A 27,924-nucleotide genomic window follows, 5' to 3' on the forward strand; every position below is an offset into this window, starting at 1 on the left:
TGTAACTTTGATGTAATACTAATGTTATTTGATGTTATTAAATACACAGTCAAGATGCAGATTTTTCCCAGTTGCCTCAATAATATTCTTTGAAATATATTTTTTTCCTGATCAAAATCCACTCCAGCATCCTTCATTGCTTTTACTTGCCCTGTCCCTTTTACTCTCTTTTAATCTATACCAGTTCTTCAGCCTTTCTTTTTCTTTTTGGGTAATGACAGTTTTTAAAGATTAACAGTTGTTAAGTAAAATGTTTCTCAATTTAAATTAGTCTGTTATTTCCTCATGATTAGAATCAGGCTTATTTTTTTTTGGCAGGAGTTTATAACTTTTGACCTAATAAATTCCATTTTGGGGAATCCATTATAAGGCAATAATAGTAAACATGTAAAAAACACACAGCAATTTATACAGCTTTATTTTTTTTAAAAGGAAAATGGCCACGCATCTGCTCTTTAATGCTTTCCTACGATATATTAAAATAAATATAAATATTTTTCCCAGTCTCTTCACAAGTAGTAATTTATATTCTCTGGATTTTTTCAGCCACAACAACTGGATTCTCTTTTCTGATTTTTGCTGCAGCTTCTGCTTTGCAATCATATGGACAAGTTGTGCTTGTCAGAGTAACGGTGAAGTCCACAAAACAAATTTCCACATCGGCAGTCAAACCCTGTAAGGCCAACTTTCTTTCTGCACATGAAACAGCTATTCTTCTTTGGTTTGGGTAACTCAGGAGCTTTTTCTTCACTTTGAGAAGTACTGGGTTGAGTAACTGATGAACTGGGCTGAGTAACAACTGGCTCTGACACCTCTGTGTTTGGGGTAGTTATTTTGTCCTCTCTTGAAATGCTCATTTCTGTCATTTGCTGAGTTACAGGCAAGGCAGCCACAGGCACATTTCTTGATTTTTCAGATGTGCTGCCAGCAGCACCTTCACAGTTGTTTAAACTAGTGTCTGCTCTTTGCACAGATGCAGAATCTGAGGTAGGACTGTTGGAACCACTAGCTGTCCCCATTGGGCTCATTCTGCCACTATTCTGCTGCCTCTGAAGATGCTCTTTGTAGCAAACAGAACACATTCCATTTGTCCTAGGATTCCCATAAAAGCCACATCCTGTACTACACAGCATGGGCCCTGGGGTCTGGTTAGTCTCCTGAGCCATATTTTTCTGTGGTTGCATCTCGGTGCACTTGGGATACTATCGGTGTGAGATAGTTGGATGTTTCTCTGTGTCTCTCCTCCTTTCTATCAATTTATACAGCTTTAAAGCAACGCAGTGTCAAGTAATAATATAATCACAGACTACATGTTCTAAGATCATACTTGATATCCAACAGTGTGCTCTGTGCTTTATGTACACTATCTTACTGAATCTTCTCAATGAAAGTGGTATGGCAACCTCTGTTCACTGCTCACCCAACAACTATCCTCCCCTTCGTCCTTCTTGTGTTTTGGCAGCTCCAGAGACTGAATCAGTAGTTCTAAGCCAAACATGATTACCCACTCCCGTCTCCAGATGCTCTTTCCCAGCCTCCCTTGCAGCTGAGGGGAGGCATGGCACTGTTTCTGGTCAGTGAGTTCTAAAGGCATGTTTTCCTGGAAGACTGCTGGGCAAGGCAGTCCTCACCTGGAGAAAGCCTAGACGTACTTCTTTTTTCCTACTTGGGGTATTGGTGTGTGTTGTGTCTGCTTGGGATCATGAAGTTATAAGAGTGAAAACCAAAGGCCTACGTACTAAGGATGGCAGAGTGGAGAGATGGAAAGAACCGGGATGCTTGATAGCATTGTTGAGTTGCTGACCTAGTCCTGGACTGCCTTCCTCTGGCTTTCTTGGGTAATAAACTAATAGATAAAGCCATTTTTATTTGGAGTTTTAGAAATGTGCTGCAATAGATATCGCAGATAATGATAACAACAGGAATAAATTACATGTCACTATAAGAGTGTTACATTACTTAATCTTTACAACAATCCTGGAAAGAGGTACCACTATTAGCCACACTTTCTATATGATGAATGTCAACTGTAGCCCAGAATAGAAGCCCACCACCAAATCCCAACAAGCATGGATCAGAGCCCAACTTTTCCCTCTGCAGGGACAGCAGAAGCTGGGGAGAGGAGAAAGTACAACATTTATCAGATGCCTGGAAAATTGCCCAGATATAAGAACACACAGAGGCATGGGGAACTGATTCTTTCTTTATGAAGAAGGAAGTAGACTGATGGGGAAGTGGGCAAATAGACGGCCTGAGGGAAGCCAGGAAGGGAGTTGGGAGGCAGGAATGAGGCAATGACCATGTCCACGTGGGGCATCTCAGCCAGGGCAGAGGGAACCAGACTAGACGACCAGCACCTGACTGTCTCCTCCATAAACACCCCCCTCTCTCCATGAGATATGACTTTGGGGAAATTGCCTAAATCCTCCTGTAAAGAACTTTTTATTTCTTCATTTGTATCCAGTGCGTTGGCTGAGGAAGAGAAGGATGGTAGTGCCAGATTTGGGAGGCATAACTCTTTCCACCTTGTGCCCGTACCCTACTGGACAGTCCTTATTGTGGACTGCCTGGTGGCAAGAAGTAGATTTCAAGAGACAATGACCAAGATACAGAATCAGCTATCACCGTTTGGTCATTTTCATAGCCTGTGGGATAAAGTCCAAATTCTTTGATAGGACCCTTACACTCAGGCCCTACCCACTTTCAAAGCTTCATTTCTTGCCACTTCACTCTGTGCCCCTGAGCTCCATCTCCATTTTAATTCCTGCGATAGGCAGTGGTGTCTCCAGGCTCTCTGCCTTTGCATATAGTGTTCCTTCTGCCTGAAACATCTTGAACACACTCCAATGCCTACTTAAGACCCAGTTCCCATGTCACTTCGTTGGCAAGTCATTCTTTCCTCAGCGTCAGTCTTTCTGCCAACACCCTCTCCACAAGAATAAATCATTTCCTCTCTCTGCTTCCTCACACTCACAGAATTTGTGTGGCAATGACCTCCTGCATGGACACACGGAACTCAAACCTCTTTCATCCTTCATAATGTGTGGCTCATTCCTAAACCATGAGTTCTAGGAAGTCGGAGGAAATATTGTTAATTGTTTGCCACTAGGGTCATTTAGTACAGAAGCTTGACATAAGGTAAACCCCTAGTAAATGTTTGGGGAATAAATAGAAGGCACAAACATGATGAGAGAATTAATTTATTTGTGACTTACTTTAAGGTCTTTCTAGTTATAAAATTCTATGGTATAGATATTCCTATTGAATATGAAATAACATTGTACATTAGAATACGATCTAAATTCTAAATTTAAAATACTAAAATGTATAGTAAAGTGTACATATAAAACCGTATAATATGTGCATGTATATGTACATATCACTGTGATAATTTTAAGGGAAAGTTTCTTATTCTTTATTCTTTTCATATTTACAGACTTCTGATAATACAAAAAAATGAAGTGGAGAAAATTAAGAACTCCAAATTCTAATGTCTGAGCTATAACTGGCTTTAAATACCAGCACAGAGAACTTTCTGTATGTTTCCTCGGTTAGAAGACAACAATAAAGATATCTGTTTGCTAGAGCTGGTTTAATTTCTCAATGCAAGAGATAAATACAAAGCAAAGCTGGAAGGCACTCATAGAACAGCACAATTGAAATACTCGAGAAGATAAAACAGATTCTTACTTCCTCCTGAAAGACACATGAAACTTGGCCAGTCATTCAAGTTCACTTTAATAAGAACTTATTGAGTTTCTGTTGTGTCCAATACTGGGAGAGTTAGTTATTCATTTATTCAACCTACTATGGGATGGGTATTTTTTGAGGCAATAGAGATAGAGCAATGAATAAGTAATACAAAAAAAATCCCTGCACCCATGGAACTTATATTCTAGAAGCATGAAAGACACCAAACACACAAACAAATAAAACATACAGCCCTAACCGGTTTGCTCAGTGGATAGAGCGTCGGCCTGCGGACTGAAAGGTCCCAGGTTCGATTCCGGTCAAAGCATGTACCTTGGTTGCGGGCACATCCCCAATAGGAGGTGTGTAGGAAGCAGCTGATCAATGTTTCTCTCTCATCAATGTTTCTAACTCTCTATCCCTCTTCCTTCCTCTCTGTAAAAAATCAATAAATTATATTAAAAAAAACCATACATTATATCAGAGAGTGATAATTGCTTAAAAAAAAACACAAAGTTGAAAAGGGAGTTGGGAAATGCCTGGACCTGGGAAGGGGGTATTGCAATATTAAGTGATGGTCACAGAAGGTGAATTTGAATAAAATCTGATGGAGGTCTTGAAAGGTTTGGGGAATAAGGAAGATGTACACATGGACATAGTTTTCTCTATAGTCCTATAGACCTTGCATCCCATTAGGCTTTGTTTATTGATGACCACCTATACTTTTTCATAATTAAAGGGTGCTGTCAGACTGAAAGAGATACCCTTTTAGGTAGAGGTGGAATTTACCAACTTGAGTCAAACTCTGAAGGGTAGGGACAGATATTCCTTGAAGGATGTCGGGTAAAGATGGCAGAAAGAATGACATAAGCAGAGGAGGCCCCAAGTAAAGAAAAACACTCCTTCTCTAGGGACAAGTGTGAGATCTTCCCTTTGGGAGGTACAGGATAGAGCTAGTTACGTGAAGTGGAGAAGCCACTATAAGCCGGTGGGAGAAGGTCACACTTGGTCGTAGAGACTATCGAAAGCCACTAAAGTTAACTGAGTAGAGAAGAAACATGAAAAAAACAAATATTTTAGTGAAATTAATACAGTGGTAGATTCAGGTTCAATTGAAATAAGGAGAAAGTATAGGCGAGGAGGCCATTTTCAATCTTATTTCTGTTATTCAGATATTAACTTACAAGGGCCTGACTAGAATGGAAGGGGTAAGAACAGTGATATTTATAAAGGAGTGATGTTTGTAAAAATAAAGAATTCATGACTGGCCTTGGTAGATGATTAGATTTGAGGGGTAAAGAAGAGGAAGAAGCTAGAGCTGACACAATCATAAAGTTCAGAGAGGTGAACGGATGGTGTCATTTTAAGACCAAGCACTCTGATCCAAACAGGGTGTGACTCGCTCAGGATCACACAGTAGTGAAAAGCTGAAGCCAGAACCAGATTTCCTGCTTTCCCCCCACTAGATGACTCCACAGTTTTAAACCTGGCAAACAGGGAAATAGTCCTGCCAACAGAAATGGGTGAATATGAAGGGATAGCAAGCATACAATTGGGTAGAGGAGGTGGAGAGTTTTAGTTTTATATATGTGGAATTTAAATATATTCAAGTGGAAATACCTGAGAGATAGGCAAAACTTCAGGATTGGAAATGAATCTGTCTCTTACCAGGTTGTGACCTTGGGCAAGCCAACCTCCCTGAGCCTCAGTTTTCCCAGTTGCAAAGTAGGGATAATGTTCGTTACTTAATGGCTGTAATTAATTAATTAATTAATTAATGCTGGTAAAGAGCTTGGAATAGGCTCTGGTACAAGGTGTTTGTATTTGTTTGTTTGTTTTTTTTTGCTAATCCTCACTCAAGGTATTATTCTTTCCATTGATTTTTAGAGAGAGTGGAAGGGAGGGGAAAGAGGAGAGAGAGAGAGAGAGAGAGAGAGAGAGAGAGAAAGAGAGAGAGAGAGAAACAAACATACATGGTGAGAGAGACACCAGGGATAGAACCTGCAACCCAGGTAAGTGCCCTTGACCAGAATCAAACCCTTGACCCTTGGGCAATGCCATCCAGGGCAAGGTAAGTGTTATTTAATTATTTGTTAAACAAAATAGGTAAGATACACTGTAAAGAAGGTTGGCTTTCCAGAGAGGTAAGAAAAAGAAGATGCGGGGGAAACTAGAGGAAAATTTGAGATGATTGATAGAATGTCTGTCATAGACGTTAAGGGGAGGAATCTTGTGAAGGTGAAAACAAAATCAAATGACACAAAGATACACAGAAAGAGGAGGCCAAGAGAGGTCACAAGTGGAAAGAAGGAGGCCTTTGAAATATGCTTTGGACAGAAGGGCAATGAGGAGAGATTGGAGCCATTTTTAACCACCAGAGAAAAGATGACATGGAGGATAGTAATCCTGGCCTAAACTTCATAGTTGAGTACCAAATACTAGGTAGAATAAAGCATGAGCTGACATAAGATGGGAGATTTTATGATTCCCCCCTTCTCTCCTTCTCTCTATGTTTATTTCCTTGATTGAAAATTCTCAAATTTTGTGGTGCTCTCATTATATTTTTGTGTGTTTGTATGGAAATCTGTATATTTTCACTGTGTATGGAAGTGTATATCACAAACATTCAGAAATTTAGTAAAGCCCATCTAAAAGGCTGACTTACTACACAGTGAACTAAAAACTCGGGTTTAAAATTTTTCCTCTGAATCATCTATTTGTAACCAGTTTGAAGAAGTACTCATAGAATTGTATTAGTGTTTTTCTACCTAAATGTTTGCTTATGGGGGAGGGGGCAGAATTTGCCACCCCAAAATATGCCTTGTGGGATATTGATTATTTTAAGCTGGTTATTTTTTTGGAAAGAAAAGACTCAGGAAAAACCTTTGACCTTCCTCCAACTGCTTAAAAGAATTTAGATGGAGAACTGTCCCCCAAAGGGAGATATCATCATAGGTAACTACAGTTTAATATGAACTCATGTGACAGGGAGGAACCTAGCAAGTCCTTGACCAAAGTCCTCTCTGGGTCCCATTGTTAAAGATGGCCCAGCAAACATTTATTTACCAAACATTTGCTTTTCCAGCTCCATATAAATTGCCTTTCTGACCTTTGAAATTCCAAACCACAACCCCCTTCTCCTTAGCTCAAGATGGAATATGTCATATGAGCCTTAACTGCCCCATCTCTCCTCCAGTCCCATATTCTTGCGGAAACCCCATATGTACATATGTAATGAATTTGGTTATTTTTTCTCCTATTAATCTGTCTCACATTGATTTGATTATTGGTCCAGCCAGAACTTAAAAGGGGAGAAGGGAAATCATTTTTCCTCCCCTACACCTATAAATCTCAGTGCAGTAAAAAATACTTAGGGGAATTTAGAAAGTTCTAAATCTTTGTGTGTTTGTATGAAAATCTGTATATTTTCACTGTGTATCGAAGTGTATATCACAAACACTCAGAAATTCAAAGAAGCCCATCTGAAAGGCTGACTTACTGCACAGTGAACTGAAAGAAAAAAAGGCTTTCTTTTCTTTGGACCTCTTTTCATGTCCATGTAATGTTAGACTAAACTTTGTCTTATATTCTTAAAGGCATTGATATTTGGGAGCAAAAGTTACCTAACCAGCTCTGTAGTGTGGCTAAACTACCTGAGGCAGCCAAAACCAGAGACAGGAATGGGGGGGGTGGGGGGGGGGGGATGACAGAGAGAATTCAGTGCTCAGGCGTTTTAGCATTAGGTTGTAAACTGCAAACCAGCACTGTCCAATAGGAATATACTGTGACCCCATATGTGAGCTACAGACAGATGTAATTTTAAATTTTCTTTAATGCAAGCCACATTTTAAAGAGGAGAAAACAAACAGGTGAAATTAATTTTAGTAATATATTTTATCTACCTAATATATGAAAAGTGCCATTTTAACATGTGACCAACATGAAAATCATTACCAAGGATATTTTGCATTAATTTTTCAACACTGTCTTCAAAACTCGGTGTATGTTTTCACATTCAACACATCTCAATTCAGACTAACCACCACTTTGGTCAATAACCACATGTGGTTAGTAGCTCCCACGCTGAACCGTAGTGTAGCTTCGAGCCCAAAATATCTTGCTCTAGTGCAGCGGTTCGCAACCTGTGGGTCGCGACCCCTTTGGGGGTCGAACGACCCTTTCACAGGGGTCGCCTAAGACCATCGGAAAACACATATATAATTACATATTGTTTTTGTGATTAATCACTATGCCTTAATTATGTTCAATTTGTAACAATGAAATTGGGGGTCACCACAACATGAGGAACTGTACTTAAAGGGTCTCGGCATTAGGAAGGTTGAGAACCACTGCCTAGTGTTTTATTTAAGGGCAAGTTGACAATTAGAGGCATTGTTTAGAGCATACTCTAGTCCAGCAAACCTTACACCAGCCAGCAACTTGAAAGAAACACGGACTTTCCTCTCCACTGAGCATTGGGACTTTCTGACTTTGCTTGAGTTTGGGGCTGGGCTTCCTCCTACACTTCTCAATCGGAAACTGAAGTAAACGGGGCTGCAGCATCTTCTTGAATCACAGGAAAACGGCGTGCAGTGTTTCCCCGAGAAAAGCATGGAAACCCACGGTGTGTGTAATCTATAACGTTTATTCCTTGGATGGGTTATTAATATTTATTTAAGGAGCCCCAGGAAGCATGATGGGCATATCATTACAAAAGCTGTTTTGTGTTCAGAAGCGTCCACTGACTCATTGTGTTGTTGTTTTTTGTTTACTTATAATCTGCCTTCTCCCGGGCTCGGGGTGACCCCTTAATAAAGCCTCGCCTGAAGAATTCCGGACTTCGCCAACTCCGGGGGGCGGACGGGCGGAAAGTGCGGGTTCCCGCTCTTGCCCACGCGCCCCGGCAACTTCGCAGCTTCGGGCGCGTGGAGCTTCCGGCCTCGCTCCGTGGTCGCCGGGTCATCCGCCCGCGCTCCCTCGGGCCTGAGGTCAGGGCTCGGGAAGAGCGCGCCGTCGGTCGCCGCATCCGGAGGGCCGTCCGCGGCGTGTCCACACCCTCCGCGCTCGCCGCCCGCCTGGCTGCGCACCGGTGGCTGGGCTCGCCGCCGCCGCTCGGAGGTTGGGCCCTCCCCCGGGTTATTTCTGCGCCGAAGGTGGAAATGCGGAAGTTTCCAGCCTCCACTGACAGATGAGGCCGGCGACTCGCTCGGCATGCGCGGCAAGGGCTGTGCGGCGCCCCGCGTCCCCGCCGTCTGCACCCCTCGACCCTAGAGGCCGACCCGCGGGCGCGCCATGGCCACGCTGCCGAGCGCAGAGCGCCGCGCGTTCGTGCTCAAGATCAACAGGTAAGATGCGCCCTGCGACTCGCGGCCGCACCCGCCCCGCCGGCGGAGCGCGGTGGCGCCAGGGCAGCTCCTGGGGCCGCAGCCCCCGAGTCCCTGGGCGTCCGCGGCGGGGCGCGCCGGACACCGCGGAGCGCCGGTCCCCCTGGCCGCTGCGGTGGGCACCTGAGCGCGCACTGGCCCGCGCGGCGGGCTCAGCCAGCTCCTCTCCGAGAATCCCACCCCTGGCGCTGGTCCTGGGCCACCTGTGTCCCTGCTCAGAGCAGCCCAAGGGCGCCTCCCACCCCGCCCGCCTGCGCCGCCCTCGTAGGGTTCTGACAGGTGGCGGGCCTGGGAGTGTGAAGGGCGCAGGGGTAACCTGCCCCAGCTTTTCCCACCAACTGCGCCTTACTTAGGCGCCGCTCTGCGAAGGGGCGAGTGAAGAAGTAACTGAAATGAGAGGTTTGCTCTGAGGCAGCGGCTTCAAGACTTCACTTGTCCTGAGTAGGACTCTTGCCCCTCTCATTTTACATTTCCAGAAAAAGTTTGGCTCCTGCTGACATGGCTATTTTTATTCCCTGGTCCAAAGGAGCCATGAAGTGGAAAAAGTAATTTTTAAAATTCTCCATTTAAATAAACAAAAGGAATGGCCTGTGGTTGGCATTTTTACATTTATAGCGCTCCAGCAAAGCGCTGAGGACATGGATCCAATACTCGCCATCCCATTCATAGTCACTGTTGTACCAACTAAATTCGAGCACATTTGCGGCTCCAAGTTCTCACCAGAGGTGCTTTAACTGCAGTTTTTCCACCACTGAAAACTGCTGACAAGTGTTTGGAGACATTTTTGTCTTGTCTTGAGAAATCTAGACTGTCTGGTTAAAAGATAATATGAAACTCGTCCTGAAGGATCAACTTATTATTCTACTGCCCTCACTGCTCTAGGATTTGTTAGTCTTTTAGCTGAGCCTTTGAAAGGCTGGTTTCATAGGAAATTTATGGGCTGCTAGTGTGTGAAGAGGTTTGAAAGAAGGAACTAGAAGTCCAGAATAAAAGAGGCAGTAAGGACTTCAGAGGGCATATTGAGCTTTATAGGTAATTTTATTTCTACCTGCAGTGTAGCTGTGAGCAAACCATTTCTCTTACCTATTTCTTCATCTTTAAAATGATTTTAATTATTAATGTGTACTGTATATTGATGTTGGAGGTCAAAAGGTATAAGGTACATCAGCGATCTCCCTATGGGGATTTTTTTTTTCTGCATTATGTTTCACAGGAGGGGCTATTCATTTGGGGATTATGGGGGTCAAACTGAAGTTACTGATGGATGTACCACTTGTCATAGCTGCTGTTCCTCCATCCTTGTGAATTTGAGGTCAGGAAGTGTGACTCAGGCAGAAAAAGACTGTGGGTTGGATGAAGTTAATCTAGAGAGAGCAGCAGGACCTGAACTAATCCTGTAGGCATTCTTGAAAACAGCAGTGAGATTGGTGTGGCCTGGCTGGAATCAGACCTGCTTGCAGATGAGCTCTCTCTTACAAGCTAACTACGTGACAATGGATATGTTATTTAACCTCTCTAAACTTGGGTTTCTTTATATTTCAAATGATCATAGTACCTATCTTTTATTACTGTCGGGAAGATTAAATGAAATAGCATGTGCTTGTAGTGCCTGGTTCAGAATAAATGTTAGTTATCCTCATCAGCATTACTATCAACTTCATCATTGTCATCATCATCTCTATTATCACTTCTTTGATATCCTAAGAAAGAAAGGTAGGAAGAAAAGCTGACATTGGAGAACTTTCCATACAGAGACCAGTTTGGGTTGGGTATGGTGATGCCCGTGTCTGGTTGGAGCTGCCTTGGGGCGGATGTTCTCCCTCATATACTGTCTATCTCTGTGCTGAGAATATCAAACACACCCAGTGGCACAGAATGTGTGATGCCATCTGACCAAGAAGAGCCCCGCTCAAGTTAAATAAAATATAAAACTATCCCTAATTCTCAGGCAAGAATAAAGACTGAGTGATCCTATTTTGGGGGTTCTTTTTCCCTTTTGAAACATTTTGTGTATGGGGTTGAAGAGCTGTGCTAAGGAGGTTGGCATAACTTATTGTTTAAAGGAGTGGATTAATAAGGATATTCCTAGTATTTAAGTAATATTAAAATTCACCATTTATTGATCACTTACCATGCCCCAGACACTGCATTACACTTTTAATGGGTTGTATCACTAAATCCTTACAAAAATCTTGTAAGATTCACATGAAGCCTCAGATAGAATAGGAAAATGAAGCTTGGAGATGTAGTTGCATAAGGCCATGCAGTTTTTGCAAGGCCACACAAGCAGAAGTGGCAGAGCTAGGATTACAAACTGCCCCCAAAACTGTGCTCTTAATTGGCCATGAGCTATTTTGATCCATGTATCTTAAGAATTTCCTTTAAAAGCAAGAGGGAGTTAATTTTTTTTAAAAAAAAATCATTTCAGTAGCAACATTGGCAAATTGTTCTGTATTCTGGTCAGTGTTTAATATCTAAACAAACTAACTGATATTTTGCAATTTTACAGCTGAAAAAGAAAATGTTTTCCCTTGCATGCCTACATATTATTTTTTAAACAGATCAACTTACAAAAGTAAGACAGTGTTGAAATATGGCCATCAATACACTCAACATGGGTTCATGTTTTCTCACCTTTCTACTCAGAATAATACAAACTATCCCCTAAAAATGTTTATGGAGTAAAATTAATATGCTTTCTATTGAGGAAATGTTGAAATCTCATGTATTAAAATTTTTATTTGTAAAGAACCTCAAGAAAGAGTGAGCAGACTTACCTCAGAGTAGGAAAAGAATGTCCCCACAGTTCTCAAATTTTGTGGCTTCTTGCAAGCAGCATTGCCCAGTATAGGGGCAGGGCCAAAGTGAAGGAGGAACCTGGGAACGCCCATCAATGCCCATTCCCCCACGATTGCCCTGGCTCTCTCATGCTCTTATGAAGCCTAAATTTTCATGTGTTGAAAATCATCATATAAGACTTTTGTTTTGTTTTAAGCACTAAGTAATTGTATGACTTGTTATATTTAACCATTTCTCTAGAACCCACAGCTCAGGGAGATATAAGAGAAAAAAATCCACCATTGACTTTTTCTGAGCTGGAAGAACAAAATTTAATTTTTTATAAATGGTATGTACTTGTCCTTATTTCAGTTTAATTGATACTGACTTCCTGTGCCCAAAGACTAGATCTGAATTAGGCCATTCATAATAATGTTTGCATTTGGGATTTCAGGCACTGCTGCATTAAATGTCATAATACAGTTTTTGTCTGAGCACCAAGACTTATCAATACCTTTTTTTATTACTGGCATTTAGTGCTTTCGTAGATTATAAAAAATATTACTAATATTCTGAAAATTCATTAAACAAAGTCTTTTGTTTCTTTCAAGCACAGAATAGATGTAGAACTTGATCAAATATTAAAAACAAAATAAGGAACTTGGATAAAGAGAGCAAAAGTGCAAAATGCAGAAAAAACATTAATGACCATTTGGACATTCAGGAATGAAAGAATAAATGATAATGGCTTATGCTTATGTAATGGTTACTTTATGGCAGGTACTGGTCTAAGTCTTAACATATTATAACTCATTTGCCCCTTATAAAGTAGGAACAGTACTATTTCCATTTTACAGGTGAAGAAACTGAGCACAGGGAAGTTATGAAAGTTTTCCAAAGTCACAAATAGCTAATTACAAGCAGAGCTGTGATTCAAATGCAGGCAGCCTTGCTCTAGAATCCTCCCCCTTAACCACTATACCATGATGCCATCTCATTTTATCTAAAAAAAATTTTAAAAAAATAATTGACATTTATTGAGTATTTACTATGTGCCAAGAACTTTATATACCTTTATTTCATCGATGTGAAAAAGGAACAAAATATTAAGCGTAATATTAGTGAGTGATTTATGGAAGATCAATACAAGGAGCTAAGAAGACAGATTGCATTAAAAAACAGCCTCAGTAATTTTGAGCATAAGAACCAGAACAAGTTGAAGGTCTAGAGATCTTCCTGAGAAGTATTTGCTACTTTTGTCTGCAAAGATGATGCAAGCATAGCAATATATATGTACTCATATGTATATATGTATGTCTGCAGTGTAACAGTGCTATTCTTTTTTAAAAATATATTTTTATTGATTTCAGAGAGAAAAGAAGAGGGAGAGAGAGATAGAATCATCAATGATGTGAGAGAATTATTGATTAGCTGCCTCCTGCATTCCCCACACTGGAGATTGAGCCCACAATTTGGGCATGTGCCCTGACTGACCAGGAATTGAACCGTGACCTCCTGGTTCATAGGTCGATACTCAACCACTGAGCCACGCTGGCTGGGCACAGCGCTGTTCTTTAGTAGTGATGGCAGAGGGGGTTGTTGGTGCTTTCAGGAATTACTTCATTTGTCTGATCTGTTCTAGACCAAAGACCAATAGTAGAGGCTTTAGGCAACTGAACTCAGAATTTGGCCTTTCACATTCAGAATCATTTTCTCTCAGATTCTTGGGAAAGCCACTCGAACTCTAGGCATCTTGTGCAATTGAAAAAAAAACAAAAAACTTCCCAGGGTGAAATTTTGAGCTCTGACAATTCACATGTAGGTGTGAAGCTAATGTTTACTTCTACATGGAAAAGAAGATAAAATTACATAATGTGGTAGTGCTCAGGGGACTAGGTCTCCTGTGTCAATCCCCACACAGAGCTAGTGATGGAATGGGGTCATGTTTCCACCGTTTTTAATAGGGACCTTGAGAAGGCAGGCATGTGACAGTACTCAGACTGCTTGCTGGAGAAGGCTAAGAGACAGGAGCTCTTAGTTCATTGTGGTGGTGCACAACTGGGGGCTTCTTCACATCTTGGTCAATAATAAAGGGTTAAAGCAAGAGGAATGTGCTATCTCTATCCCAAAAATGTTCCATCTAATTTATTACCAGTCAGCAGCCATTAAGGTTCTCTAGGCTCTAGGAAAACACAACAGAGTTTTTACAGTGTGGGTAAGTGTGGTCTCTGTGCTTCTGGAGTTTGCACAGTAGTGGTACAGTTTTGTGTATTGACAGTTTGGGGGCACACAGAATAAAAACAGGTTGAAATCTCTGCAAGTATATATGAAGGCATCCCTATGCAGAGGGTGGGTGAAATCAAACAAATGGTTAAGTTAGCTTATGGTATAAGACCATCACATTGTGTCCCACTGCGTTCAGCTCAAGTGCAGGATCAGAAAAACAGAAATGGTAGTGGCAGAGCCAGAGCTGCTCCTGTCCTTTATTCTTTTCATTCATGTTCATCATTAGAAATAGAAGAGTACAGTAAGCAAACATTTCTACCACAGCTGTTGACATTTGGATGCGTATCCTTCCATTTTTACAAGATGGTATTGTTTATGTTGCCCTAGGATTTGTTTTTTATTTTAAAATATGAATAACTCTCCATGTCAATCCAGTAGATCTAATTATAATTTACACAGGTTGTATAAAATTGCCTTTATTGGATATACAATGATTTATTGAATTTAACTCTCTATTATTGGGCCTTAAGATAGTTTCCAATTTTTCATAATAATGTATGGCGCTTAATGGAACAGTCTTATACATACATCTTTATGTGTTAGTGAAAATACTTCCTTAAAAATGTCTAGGAGTGCAATTGCTTGATCAAGAGAGAGAAACATTTTTCAAGCTTTTGCTACACATGGCCAAAGTGTCTCCCAGAAGTTATCTCTATTTACACGCCCATCAGTAGCCTTCAGTGTGATAATTTCCTTACATTCACACCCTGCTGGGTTTTATCATTCTTTTAAATCCCCTCTCTTAAATGTGTCTGACTTCTTCCTGTTTAACTTCTCTTCCAGGTCCCTGCATGACCTCTGAAGTCATTCTTTGGGGATTAAAATAGTCATGCATTTCTCCCTTTTCCTTTGCCTTATATACCGCTAAAGATGGTGGTAACCCCTGCCTCTCACTTTCTGTCTCTGTTCATTGAATAGGTGGGTTGATGATAACGGTAGATTGTTCTAGCAACTTAGTTCTTTTTTAATTCTGTCTTAAACTCTAGTTGTCACACTTTCTCTTGCTTTGTACTTTACAGTATAGTCCAGTCTACCCTTCTTTGCATAAACTTTAGCCCTTTTAAATGAAATGACAAATAGAAAATCAGAATACCTATTACAAAATAAGATTCCAGATGGCATACTCACTGTTTGTGTTTTCCCTTGAATCAGAGTATAGAGAGATGGACTTTTTTCACATTTCTTTGGGTTCCTCTTCCTTTGGGATTGGCTTTGGGGTTAACACAACATGTTAGTATCAAGTCTATTCAGGAATCTCAAAGGCTTCATGAAGTTTTCCTATCATTTCCATCATACAATGGATAAAATTCATTGTTCTTCCCTTTGAAAGTCCAAACATGAAAATAGCAGACAGATTACCTAATGATATTTAGGCTAAACTGAAATAGATTAAGAAATGCAGAACTGTAAAATAACTGACCCTTCTGCTTTCTCCCATCTCTTGACTTTCTGGCACATGGATGAGTTAGTAGGCTTGTAAATCCTAGTCTGGTTAGTTTGATAGTCCGTTCGTTCATTCATTCATTCATTCACTCCAGCTAGTGAGGGTTACTATATTCTAAGTACTGTGGTAGGCCCAGGAAATAAATTTTAAAAAGTCATAGCCTTGTCTGCAAACCTAACTGAAAAAGGAGAGAACCTTCCCTTGCTTCCTAGCCCTCTTTACTGGATGTTGTGCCTTCAAAATTCTCATCTTGAGGGGTCCTACCACTTATTCTAAGGCATTATCCAAAAAATATTACAATTTTGGAAACCTATTTAGAATTGCTTTCAGAGACTGGAGTACACTTATTTTATTTTATTCCTTTTTATTGAGTTTATTAGGGTGACGTTGGTTAATAAAATTATGTAGGTTTCAGATGTACAGTTCTATAATGCATCATCTGTATATTGTATTCTGTGTTCACCACCTCAGGTCAAGTCTCCTTCCACTAGAGTACAGTTACTTTAAAAATAAATTTTATGGTATAAAATATTTTTCCTTTGGGGGAGAATTTTTTTGTCTTGAAAAGTGTAAAAAATATAGAGAATGATGTGGCAAGTAGCTGAGGGCCTAGTGACCAGAGTTAACAAATGTTAACATTTGGTCACTTTTGATTTAGATATTCTTATTTATAAAGAGAACACTACAGATGTTCAAAACCAAAATTCAAGCGAGTTAATTTGAAAATATAATTGGCTTTCTTATGCGATTTATGAGTCAGGCAGCATTCCATCTAGCAACAGAAGGGCACTCTTAGGGGCTGTACAAAATGGAAGGTTTGCCCTGACTAGTTTGGTTCAGTGGATGGAGCATCAGCCTGCGAACTGTAGGGTCCCAGGTTCGATTCTGGTCATGGGCACATGCCTGGGTTGCAGGCTGGGTCCCTAGGCGTGCAGGAGGCAGCTGATTGATGATTCTGTCTCATCATTGATGTTTCTATCTCTTTCTCCCTCTCCCTTCCTCTCTGAAATCAATAAATATATATTTTAAAAAATAAACAAAATGGAAGGTTTTTATAGGCGGAAAGAGGGTGGGACTAAGATGTTAAAGAGTGTATTATTTCAGGCAAGGACATTTTTTCATAGGGGAAGGCACAGAGTCTTATCAGTGAAATACCTCACTATTATTGCTCAGCAGATTTCAGGCTGGTTGGTTTAAAATTCCAGTCCTGGAAGAGGCTGAAACTGCAGTTAGGTTGGTTATTAACTTTTGGTTTGGTGATGTGGCTTAGCAAAAGTGACTCCATTTTGGCTGTTTTTGTTTGTTTGTTTGTTTTAACACAGATAAATTTGAATTCACCCTTTGTTTTTCCCACTACTCCTATTCTCTCTTTTCATCTTCAGAGGCCAGTGCTACCTCCAAGTTGCACTTTTAGTGTGTGTGTGTGTGTGTGTGTGTGTGTGTGTGTGTGTGTACCTATCTATAAACAATATTGTATGGTTTCTGGAATAAGCCATAGTGACTAGTATTCAAGCAAGCCAGTTAAATTAGGTAATATCAGTTTGAGTTAAAGATAAGATGGGACTATAAAATAATGAAGTTATATTTTACATGTCTCTTTAAGTAGCTCTGCAATCAATTGGAAAGAAAGAAGTGTTCCAAAAGTGACTTCAGGAAGGCAGCTCTATCAGAATAAACTGGCACTTCTTGTGTGGAATTATAGGAACAACAGTTATTTAGATGTGTACATTCTGGGAATGTTTTTCATTCACTCTTTGCATTATAGTCACATTACTCACTTCCTGGAATGGCCAGGAAATTCTTAAAAAACATTATTTTCTCCATCAGATAAATGTGTCCATGATTTTCATTTGGCCTGAGATAAGCTTTTGAGTTGATAACATGTTTATTTTTAGGTAATATGGTTTTAAGTTTATTTAAAATAAATAAAAAGATAAAGATTTTGTCGTATTGCCAGAACATTTGAATGAGGAAAATATGTGATTAGCAAAAGAGAGTGTGGTATTTGTTCAAAAGTCTTTATGTTGTTATTTTGGCTTAGCATGACTGAATGGGCAGGCTTGATTTTCCTCTGTTCATGGAGATATGGTGCCTCTGCTGCACCATACCTCAAATTAGGCAAACTGGGGGAATGCCCATAGCGAGAAATGCTTTCCCCCAGTTTCTGCTTCCCCTGGCTGCCACACAGGGCAACACCCAGCACACAGCCAACATGTTCTTTGGTGGTACTACTAGGTTCTCTGTACTCAGCTTTCTGCTGTGGACTGAGAACACTCAGGAGAAATTGTGTTCTCATCAAAGTTACCTACCTGGGGCTCAGGGTTCATTAAGGAGGCAAACTAGAGTTGCTTAAGGGGTGCTAGTCCTCATGCAGTAATTTACACTACAATGACAGTCCACTCTCCTTTATGTTAGTAGAAAAAGTCAGGTTCAAAGTCCACTAAAATGCACTTTATTCTACTATTTAAACTAAATGTTGTTTCAAGGCAATAGTGAACACCTCTTCTCTATGGGAACAAGATTGTCACCTCCCATCCTGGACGGCGTGTAGCGGGTTCCATTCCGGTCAACGGCATATACCTGGGTTGCATGTTCCCCACGCCAGTTGGGGCACGTGGGGGAATCAACCAGTTGAGGTGGTTTTCTCACATCGATGTTTCTCTTCCTGTCTCCTCTCTCCTCTTCCCTCCTCCCCTCCACTAAAATCAGTAGAAAAAATATCCTCTAGGGAGGATTAACTCCGCCCCCGCCCCCCCCCCCCCCCCCCAAAAAAAGATTGTCACCTCCCTGAGGACAGTCTGGCTGGTTTGCTTCACCTCCCTAGTATTTTACTCTTCATTCCGACTCACCATCTATTTTGATGGTATCCCTTTAGAAGGAGTAGCCAGTTTACCTATTGTATTTTGTTGCCTATCCAATGATTTCATTCAACTCAGCAGTAGCTTTTTTGATTGCCTATGGCTTTCTCTAGGCATTATGAGAGGCAAACAAAACCATAAACAAACCAGTATATGCCCTCAGTATATGCCCTGGAGTAAGCAAGTTAACATAAATGCAAAAGATGTAGAACACAGGAGATGGTGTTTTCTGGCTGGGTAAGGGTTAATAACAGGAATGTTGACAGAACTCAGAGGGGAAGAGACATTGCAGCAGCCCTGGAGGGTGAGGAGGTGAGACTTCAGCCAGGTCCTGAAGGGCAAGGAGGTGAGTGACAGACACTGAACTAATGGGGAGAATAACTATTAGTATGCAGATGGATTGGAGGGGGTTGAATAAGAGGGATAAGGAGGGAGCTTCAGTCATTCCGATATGAGATGATGAGGTCTGGGATTAGGCTGGGGTAAGGAGAATGGAAAGAAAGGAGACTGCACCTACAGGCGCTTCCAAGGGAATCTGCTGGGCCGGAAAAGCAACTAAATATTTATTCATGTGCTCATTTCGTGAATATCGAGGGCAGTGTTCTAAGTGCAGAGGATAGAGCTGTAAGGCAGACAAAGTTATTTTTCTAAAGGAAGTAATTTTCCAGTGGGAACACAATAAAGAAATAAACAAGGAAATATCAGATACAATAAGTGCTATGCAGAGAATGTAAAAGGGCCTCAAGGGGCTGTGTGGATACCTTAGAGAGAATGGTCAAGGAACACATTCCTGAGAAGAGAACTCTGGCCAAGACAGGCAGGGGAATTAGTAAGTGCTGGGGCTGCTGGGAAAAGTCTGGTGTGTTGGGAGAAAAGAAAGAGCCAATGAGTATGTCTGAAGTAGAGTGAATGAGGGAGAGAGCAGTAGAGATGAGGAGAAAAATAGGCAGAAACCAAACCATGGAAAGGCTGTGTAAATCATGGGGAAAGTTGAAATGTTCTTCTAAGTGCCCTGGGAAGGTTTTGGAGCAGAGGCATGGTGTGATTGACTTTTGTGCTTGAAAGATCTCTCTGGTTACTATGTAGAGAAACAAAGAGTAGAAGTAAGGAGCGAAGTTGGGAGGTGGTGCAGTGTCCTGGGGAAAGGTTATGGTGGCAGGACACCAGCTGAGAACAGAGAAGCAGTCAGCCCTAAGTGTATTTTAGAGATTGGACTGATGGATTGGGTGTGGGGTAAGAGTGAGAGAAAAAGAGAAATCAAGATGTCTTCAATGATGGAGTGATGGGTGGATCTGATGCTTTTAACAGAGATGGAAAAGACTGGAGGATGAGCAGGCTTTTTGGGTGAACCAAGAATATAATTGGGGACATATTAAGTCTAAGATGCATGTTAGAAATTCAAATGGGATTATCTACTATGTAGTTTTGTTTAGGAATTTGAGACTCAGCGGAGAGGTCATAGCTGACTATTTAAATTTGCAAGTCATTATCATCTGATACATTTAAATAAGGAAGGTAAAGAAAATATTGAAAAACTTATCTTGATTTTTTTAAACAGCCACAGCTATATGTGTAGTATGATATTTTAATTAAAAAATGAATATGCATACATCTCACTATAGAGATAATACATATAATTGGGAGGGAACCATAAGGACATATGCCCACATGTTTATAAGTGTTATACCTGGATAATAGTATTGATTTAGATTTCTATTTCTAAGTATATTTGAAGTACTAAGTATATGTACTAGTATGTGTGTAGTTTTCCAGATTTTCTTCAAAGACTGTTTTTGTAACAAACTAATATTTATAAAAGAGATAACACCAAAATTGCCATTCTGAGGAAATTGGATAAAGATGGTGCCAATGAGAAATTGTGAAAAATTAGGAATTAGAGTTAGTTTTGGGAGGATAATTTTGTATTTCTCTTGTAGAGTTTTTATTTAAGAGAATATAGTAGACTGCACATTTACATATATTTGTTGTCCCTCTTTGAGAGTGGATATTTCTTTTACCTTGTTGAAAGTGATGTGGTCACTTCAAGGTGAAGCTTTAAGATCTAGCCTGACCTTTGTCATGTCACCTTTTCCCTATTCTACACAACCAGCAGTACTCCAGACAGAGGCTAACCTGTCAGCCTGCCTTCTGGAGTGGCTCGTTTTCACAAGTCACTAAGACTTTGGGACTATTTGTTAACACAGCGTCACTGAGTCTAGTCTACCCTAACTAATATAGATGAGCATAAAATATGCAACATTTTCATTGGGCAGCTTGAGCTATAGGCTTAGGGGTTGAATGATAAAATCAAAATGGAAAATATATATTAATTAGGGAGTCATCAGGGAGTTGGGAGTGAGAATGAAGAATGAACACATTTCCTAAGTGGGAAAGTATAGTGGAAGAAAAAAGGATTGGACGTAGGTGAAGGGTCATCGCCAGTGGGTACAAGAAGAAAGAGCTACAAAAACAAGAAGATTTTGGCCAAGAGATGGCTGACTGAGGTAGTATTATAAAAGGAAGCTAACAAAGCAGTTAAAAAGGTCAGATGCCAAATTATGAGGACAAATAAAGAGCCATTGGATTTGCCTTGACGGTGGTCGGTGTGAACCTCTGAAACAGCAGTTTTGTGAAGTTGTGGGGAAGGAAGTCAGATTTCACAGGGTTACAGAGGGAGTCAATTTGGAGGAAACGGAGGAAGCTGGTAGAGGCCACTCCTTTAAAAAGTTTGGATGAGGCAGAAAAGAAGTGGGACAGCGGTAACCAGGAGGTTCTGACAGACTTTGACTTTTTACACAGATATAATATGCAGTGCTGGACACAGTATGCTCTGATCTTAGAGAAAAACCTATTCATTATTCTCATAAAATAAATCTTACATGTGGATAAAGATCATCAGAATGACCAATACTGTTTAATGTATAACACCTTTTGCTTTGCATTAGCATTAAGACTCCTAACAATAAGTAAAATATCCTATTTAGATCTTTTCTTCCTAGGATATTTGGACTCTCTCTTGCATTGTTATCTTTAAGAACATGATAACCCTTTCTATTTTATTATCTGTATATCTATCTCCTTAAGTTTGAAGTACAAAAAATTATAGGAAAGAGTACCAACATTTTGCTCTTTAACAAACTACCTGTTGTGGGTCGATTTGTGTCCCTCCAAGAGATTCCTAAGCCCTGGTACCTGTGAATGTCATCTTATCTTGGAGATAGGGTTCTGCTGATGTAATTACAGTAAAATGAGATCGTACTGGATGAGGGTGGGCCCTTAAGGCAATCTCTGATGTCCAAATAAGAAGAGGCACAGAGACACTCAGAGGAGAGGCCAGTGAAGATGGAGGCCATGGTTGATGTTGTACCACCACAAGCCAGGGAACACCACAGCCTACCAAGAACCACCAGAAGGTAGAAGAGGCAAGGAAAGATTTTTCGCTAGGGGCTTCGGAGGAAGCAAGGCCCTGCTGACACAGTTTAGTGACTTAAAACAACAGTAACTTATTAATTATTCCTCCTGATTCTGTGGCAATTAGGGTTGGGCTCACTGAGGTATTTTTACTGGTCTTGCTGTGTGTGGTCATTCGTGTAGCTGCAATTACCTGGTGGCTCGACTAAAGCTGGAGAGGCTCAGATGGCCTCACTCACATGTCCCAGCCTTGGTGTTGGCTGTCCCTCTTCACGTGGTCTCTTGTCCCTCAGTAGTGTAGCTCGGTATTCCTTACATGGTGGAGGCAACATTCTAAGAGAATGAAGGTGGACGCTGCAGGGCTGCATGAGGCCGAGTCTAGAACTCATACAACATAACTGCTGCCACATTCATTAGTCAAAGCAAGTCACAAGGCAGCCTAGCTTCACAGGGTAGGGAGATAGCCTCAGACTCTTGATGGGAGGAGCTGCAAAATATCGGGCCATTTTAATCGGTTACAATACCCAACAGAGAAAGTAATCATATCCCATTTCAAACCTCCCATGTTTAAGCAGAAGGTCTTGTCATTCCTAGCTAAAGACAAAATACCCATTTTATTGGCAGAGAAACTGAGAACAGATTAAATTGACATCTTCAAAGTTACCAGTGAGTCATACTTTGTGAGAGACTCTTTTTGGCCCATGGAAGACAGCTATCTGTCTGGAAGAGCTAAACACAGTCCTGCCTGGAGGCAGGTGAATGATCTTAATAACTCCTTGGGTTTCTCTTAAATCCCATAATTACCTTGATGGAGCCCAGATTGCAGAGCCGTCTAGTCCAGAGGCGAAGCAGCAGTTTGAGAAGACCAGCGAGAGAAAGTGCTTGAAAATTGCTGTGTCTGTCACTCACAGGAGCAGGATTTGAGGCTAAATTCAATGACTAGGAAAAAAAGCCAGTGAGCTTTTTATCCTCAAGAATTACCAAACAGGCTTAGAAATTCAGTGACTGCTGTGGTCCAGTTTAAGTTTGGGTTGGGAAGAATTAGAGTGAGTAGAAGAGAGAGGAAGAGAGAGGCAGAAACACCAACCCATCAGGAAGATATGTACTCTGGGCTGTCTTAGAAGGATCACCTTTGGATCTGTCAGGATGGCCTTTAGCTGCTGTGAGGAACAGACCACTTTGTAAACAGTGGCATAAATAAACAAAGTAGGGCTTATTTATTTTCTTAGATAACAAGAATTCTAGTGGTTGGCCATCCAGGCTTGGTATGATAGCCCAAGATACTACTGGAGACCCAGATACCTTGTGTCTTTGTATTCTACCATCCTTCGCATGTGGCTCTCATCCTCATGGTCACAAGAGGGCTACTGAACCTCTATGCATTGCAAGAACATTGAAGACAGAAGGAAGAGGGAAGGCAAAAGAGGTATGACAGCCAACTTGGCTCCCCTTTAGGAAATTTTCTAGAAACTCACACATGGCATTTGCTAGAGAGATCTCATTGGTCATATCTGTGTTAACTCTACCTACAAGGGAGGTTGGCAAGTGCAGTTTTAGTAGACCAGCACATTGCTATCCCCAACAAAACAAGGGTTGAGTTAGAAGGAAGGAGATAATGGTTATTGATAGGCAACTAATGGTCTCTGCTGTGATTCCCGACAATTACTGTGGATGTGAATTAGTGACAGAACTTCCATTGTGGCATCATGGCACCTCCACCCCATTAATAATTATAGCAGATTCAAGCTCATCTAATTCCAGGACCCTGGCCTAATGAGGATGGATATCTGGGCTTATAGGTCCAATATTCATCAAGTAAACTATCTACTATAACAAGCAATACTCAAATCTCAGTGGATTAACATTCCCCCCCCCCCCCCCATAAAATTTATTTCATAGTCATGTTACAGTCTGATGCATGTCAGGTAGCTCTCCCTCAAGCAGTGACTAAGGGACCCAGGTTGCTTCCACCTTATGGCTGTGCCATCTTGTGAGTTTCAGGTTATTCTGGCATCATTCAGCTAGTGACCACGAAGAAAGGAGAGTTAAAGATTGTGCATCCAGTTTTTAAACACTTCAACTCAAAATTGGTACACATCACTTCCAGTCACATTCCATCGACGAGGATCACTTACAAGGTCTAGTAACACACAAGGAGGGCTGGGGAATATAGTTCTAGTCTGGCAGCCACTTTACATCGACAACTCCTCACTGTGAAAGGGGAGCGTGAACCTTTGGGAGTCAGCGAGCCATCAGTGCCACAGGATCCCAGTCCCACAGGAGGAGCCAATAAACATATGTGTCGGCCTGGTCTGCTGTGCTCTTGGCAGACAGATAACAACCCTGTGGTCTAAGTCCCAGGGAGATGGGTGTGGAGGCTACAAAGGAAGCAAATCCCAAATCATATGGCTAAAGCACCTGAGATTTGAGGAGGAGACAGTGAGAATAATTAACCTGTAAGGCAGATGGCTTATAGTAGAAAAACAATTTAAAATCACAGTCAAGGATACCAGAAGTGTCATGTGCAACTGAACACTTTCTAGAAATCCGATAGATGGATACGGAGCCAGAGTGCTCAGCCATTTATTTTTTATTTTTTTTTAGATCAATCAGCTTTAAAATATTTCAGGAAAAACCACAAGATTAAGATATTTTTAAACTGAGTTTGAATGATTAACTTAGAATTCATATTTTATTTGGCAGGAAATAAGATATTTCTGGTGTAAAAGAAAGAAGCATTCTAAAACTCCCACTTGCGGAGTAATGGTGTCCAGCCCAACCTCCTCTCCATGACAGGACAGTTTTGATGAGCAGTTGAGTCACTTTCCTTTTTGCGACTGCTTCACTTTGGGTCTGTTGAATCCTCCTGTTTTATTTGCCTTTTAATCATTTTAATAATCTGTGAAATCAGTCAGCCTTATTCATGTTAACAGGTGCAGTGATAATAACAACTCACAAAGCCCTCCCTGCAGAGAGGAAACCGTGTAGACATTCCAGTTGGAGTTTGAGGAGGCAAACAAGTCAGACTCCTGTCCCAACTCCACTCACTGATTCTCAGTGGGAGCATCTTACGCAAATTCTTTAATTTCCCTTTCTCATCTGTAAACCAGAAATAATAATACCAACATCACAGGGTCATATTAAATATTATCTCTGAAAATGCTACATAAACCAAAGAGCATCACACACATATTAAGGAAACGACTATAAAATGGAAATTAGTGCCATATTTAATGTGCAATTAGTCAATGAGGTGACATGTCATACACCTGGCACAGGGTCTCACTCTTGGTAGATGCTCAGAAAAGTAAAACTAAAAAAGGGCAAGATGAATCCACCTGAAATTAGAGATGAAGAAATGTTAAAACAACAACAAACAGCCCTAACCGGTTTGGCTCAGTGGACAGAGCGTCCACCTGCAGACTGAAGGGTCTTAGGTTTGATTCTGGTCAAAGGCACATGCACAGGTTGCAAACTCGATCCAGTAAGGGGTGTGCAGGGGGCAGCCAATCAATAATATTCTCTCATCATTGATGTTTCAGTCTCTCTCTCTCTCCCTCTCCCTTCCTCTCTGAAATCAATAAAAATATTTAAAATTTTTTTTAAAAAAAACAGCCACCACAACAACATAAAATAAGGTTGTAACTCATTTGCAAAGCCAGTCTCCATACAGCACACATATACATGCACCCACACACACATGCACACTGCACACACTTAATGGTAAACTTGTAAGGAAGGAGATGTAAAGGAAAAGGGATTTTTGGACTTTAAATTTCCCCATGACCTCACATTTTCTTTTACTGAAAGAGATGACAGACACACCATTACCTTTTCCAAAAAATAACTTTTATGGAAACTTCTGGCAGTTCTGAAAGACTACAGAGGAAACTTGGTAAAGCCACTTAGGTAATGCATGCCAGGTGATCTCGGCAATGTTTATATGAGAGATGGGAAGGAAATGAAATGAAATGTTGAAGAAGTGGAACCATTGAGGAAAATAAGCAATTCATCCTAAAGAATAGCAACTAGAGTTATAGATTGAAGACCTACAGATGTATTTCCTAAAATAAAAAATGACTTCTTATTACAAAAGCTATATAGGGAATTACAGAAAGTCAGAAGTGCACATAGCAAAAAATTTTTAAATAAAAATTATTTTTGGTTCTTTGACCTAAAGTTAATCAGGATGTTCCCCCCAAAAGTATACACACTTTAACAGCCGATAACTCACTTAATTTTCATTTGAGATTAAGAAATTAGTAAATTTTTATTCCGCAGTAAAGGAAGGAGTAGGTAAATTTTTAAAAAAGTGTTTTATTTTGTTGAATAGCAGCTGCTGCTCTCAGAGAAGCACAGCTTGAGCCTTCCCATCAAGTAGTTGTGATGATTCAGGTTTTCCTTTGCCTCTCCTCAAACACAGCTATCTTGGGTTGCCACATACAACCTGGAGAACCTTAGAAGAATCATACATTTCATCTCTCTGGGTCTCAGTTTCTTTGAAACAGGCTTATTTGCTAACATCACTTGGTCTGTCCTTTTCTAAATCCTTCGCCTACTAGAGCCACTCAAAGGGATGACTGCCAGGCGCCAGACTATCCTTGACAAGCAATTTGGGACCTCAGCCTATCAAAATGACAGCAAGTTGACTATGACCTTTTTCAAAATTCTGTTTTATTGAGAAGTGGAAAGATCAACTGTATAACTTGTCTTCATTGACAAGGGAAGACTAATACAAATAAGGAGAAACTGAAAAACCAGTGGTATATTTCTTGTCATGTCAGGAGAAAAGTGACCACAATGTGATCACTAATAATTATTTTTAAAAATTAATTCTTGCATTTATTGAGCACTTACTATGTCCTTCAGATGCATTATTTCGTATAAGTCTCATAACAGCCTAAAAGATTGAGGGTGGTCTTATTATCCCAAGGGTGTGGGTTTGGAAACCGACGCTGACCGAGGCTATGCAGTTTACCCAAAGATGTGTGAATGGTAGAGCTGTGGTGGAAACCAGGTCTAGCAGAGACCAACTCAAGCTCTTAACCACCTGTTATTGCCAACTATAGCTGCCTGTATGCCAACTCTCTTGCTGAAATAAGTTTTTATCATGGCCTTGCCATGGAATTTGTTGAGCTTGTTTTTTCCATATGCCGTAATATGTTTAGTTTTGCCTCAGACAAGTCAGAGGATTCATTTTCAAGAGAGATGGCCCGTGTCCATTTTAAACACAACCAGAGGTAGCCTTACAGCACCTGAAAATCCTGTGGTGGTATCTCTTCACAGCTCAAATATGATTTTATGGGTGTGTTTTTTTCTATCTTTTCATGAGAGTGGGCCAAAACTGACTTGATTTTTCTCTGAAATTAGCTAGGAACAAAGATGCATTTTCAAACTAACAATTGTAACTTTTATTCCCCCACCACATTGTCAAAACTAGAAACAATCCGCTAAAAACACTGCCCAGCTTTCAGGGGCTTAAGTAACTCAATGGTAAAATGCATGAAACTTGATTTTCCGATGGAGGAGAGAATGTTTGGGATGTTGGGAGGTGATCTCTCTATGCTTCGGTGTAACATACATTTCCATTCACATCTGGCCCCTTCAAACCACTGTACCTTTCCACCCCTGAGTGCTACTGACGTTATGAACCACACTGCAAACCCACGATGGAAAGTCACTGTGGGAAGACATCACAGTGTAAAGAAAGAGGCTCCGCCTGGTGATTAGACTTGGGTTCTAGTCTCTACTACCAATGAAATTAGAGTTTCAGAAACAAACAAGAAAGATCTGATTGGCCCCCTGGCAGTTTAATATTTATTGGTTGGCACTTTTTTTTTCATGTTAAGATTCCCAGGGTTCCCCAATTTGGGCAAGCGCTGTGTCCTTCTTCCCTACACTTTCCCCTGAGGCCTCAGGTGGCTCCAGATGAAATGGAGTGGGTGGGGGTGAGGTGGGGTTGTTCTGTATATCTCATTGCCCAAATCTAGATGACTCTGACATCAAATGTGTTTCCCACCCCACCCTCTGGAAGAATATGTCAATGAAAGGGACCCTTGGGCCCACAATCGCC

General features: G+C 40.8%; 1 protein-coding gene and 1 pseudogene across 1 annotated transcript in view; one reads left to right on the forward strand and one right to left on the reverse strand.

Annotated features, from left to right (window-relative positions):
* Positions 1-507: 507 nt before the first annotated feature.
* On the reverse strand, positions 508-1,169 carry LOC139020526 (AN1-type zinc finger protein 5 pseudogene; annotated as a pseudogene).
* A 7,656-nt stretch (positions 1,170-8,825) lies between these two features.
* The window catches only part of DOCK8 (dedicator of cytokinesis 8), a 195,747-nt gene continuing 176,648 nt past the window's right edge, over positions 8,826-27,924 (forward strand). Inside the window, exon 1 of the mRNA XM_070431550.1 lies at positions 8,826-9,035. Coding sequence (XP_070287651.1) covers positions 8,983-9,035 — 53 coding nt within the window. The 5' untranslated portion in view covers positions 8,826-8,982. The remainder of the gene's footprint in view (positions 9,036-27,924) is intronic.

This window comes from Myotis yumanensis, unplaced genomic scaffold (assembly GCF_028538775.1).
Source record: "Myotis yumanensis isolate MYYU_CA2020_CCGP unplaced genomic scaffold, mMyoYum1.0.hap1 SCAF_12, whole genome shotgun sequence".
NCBI classification, from domain to species: Eukaryota; Metazoa; Chordata; class Mammalia; order Chiroptera; family Vespertilionidae; genus Myotis; species Myotis yumanensis.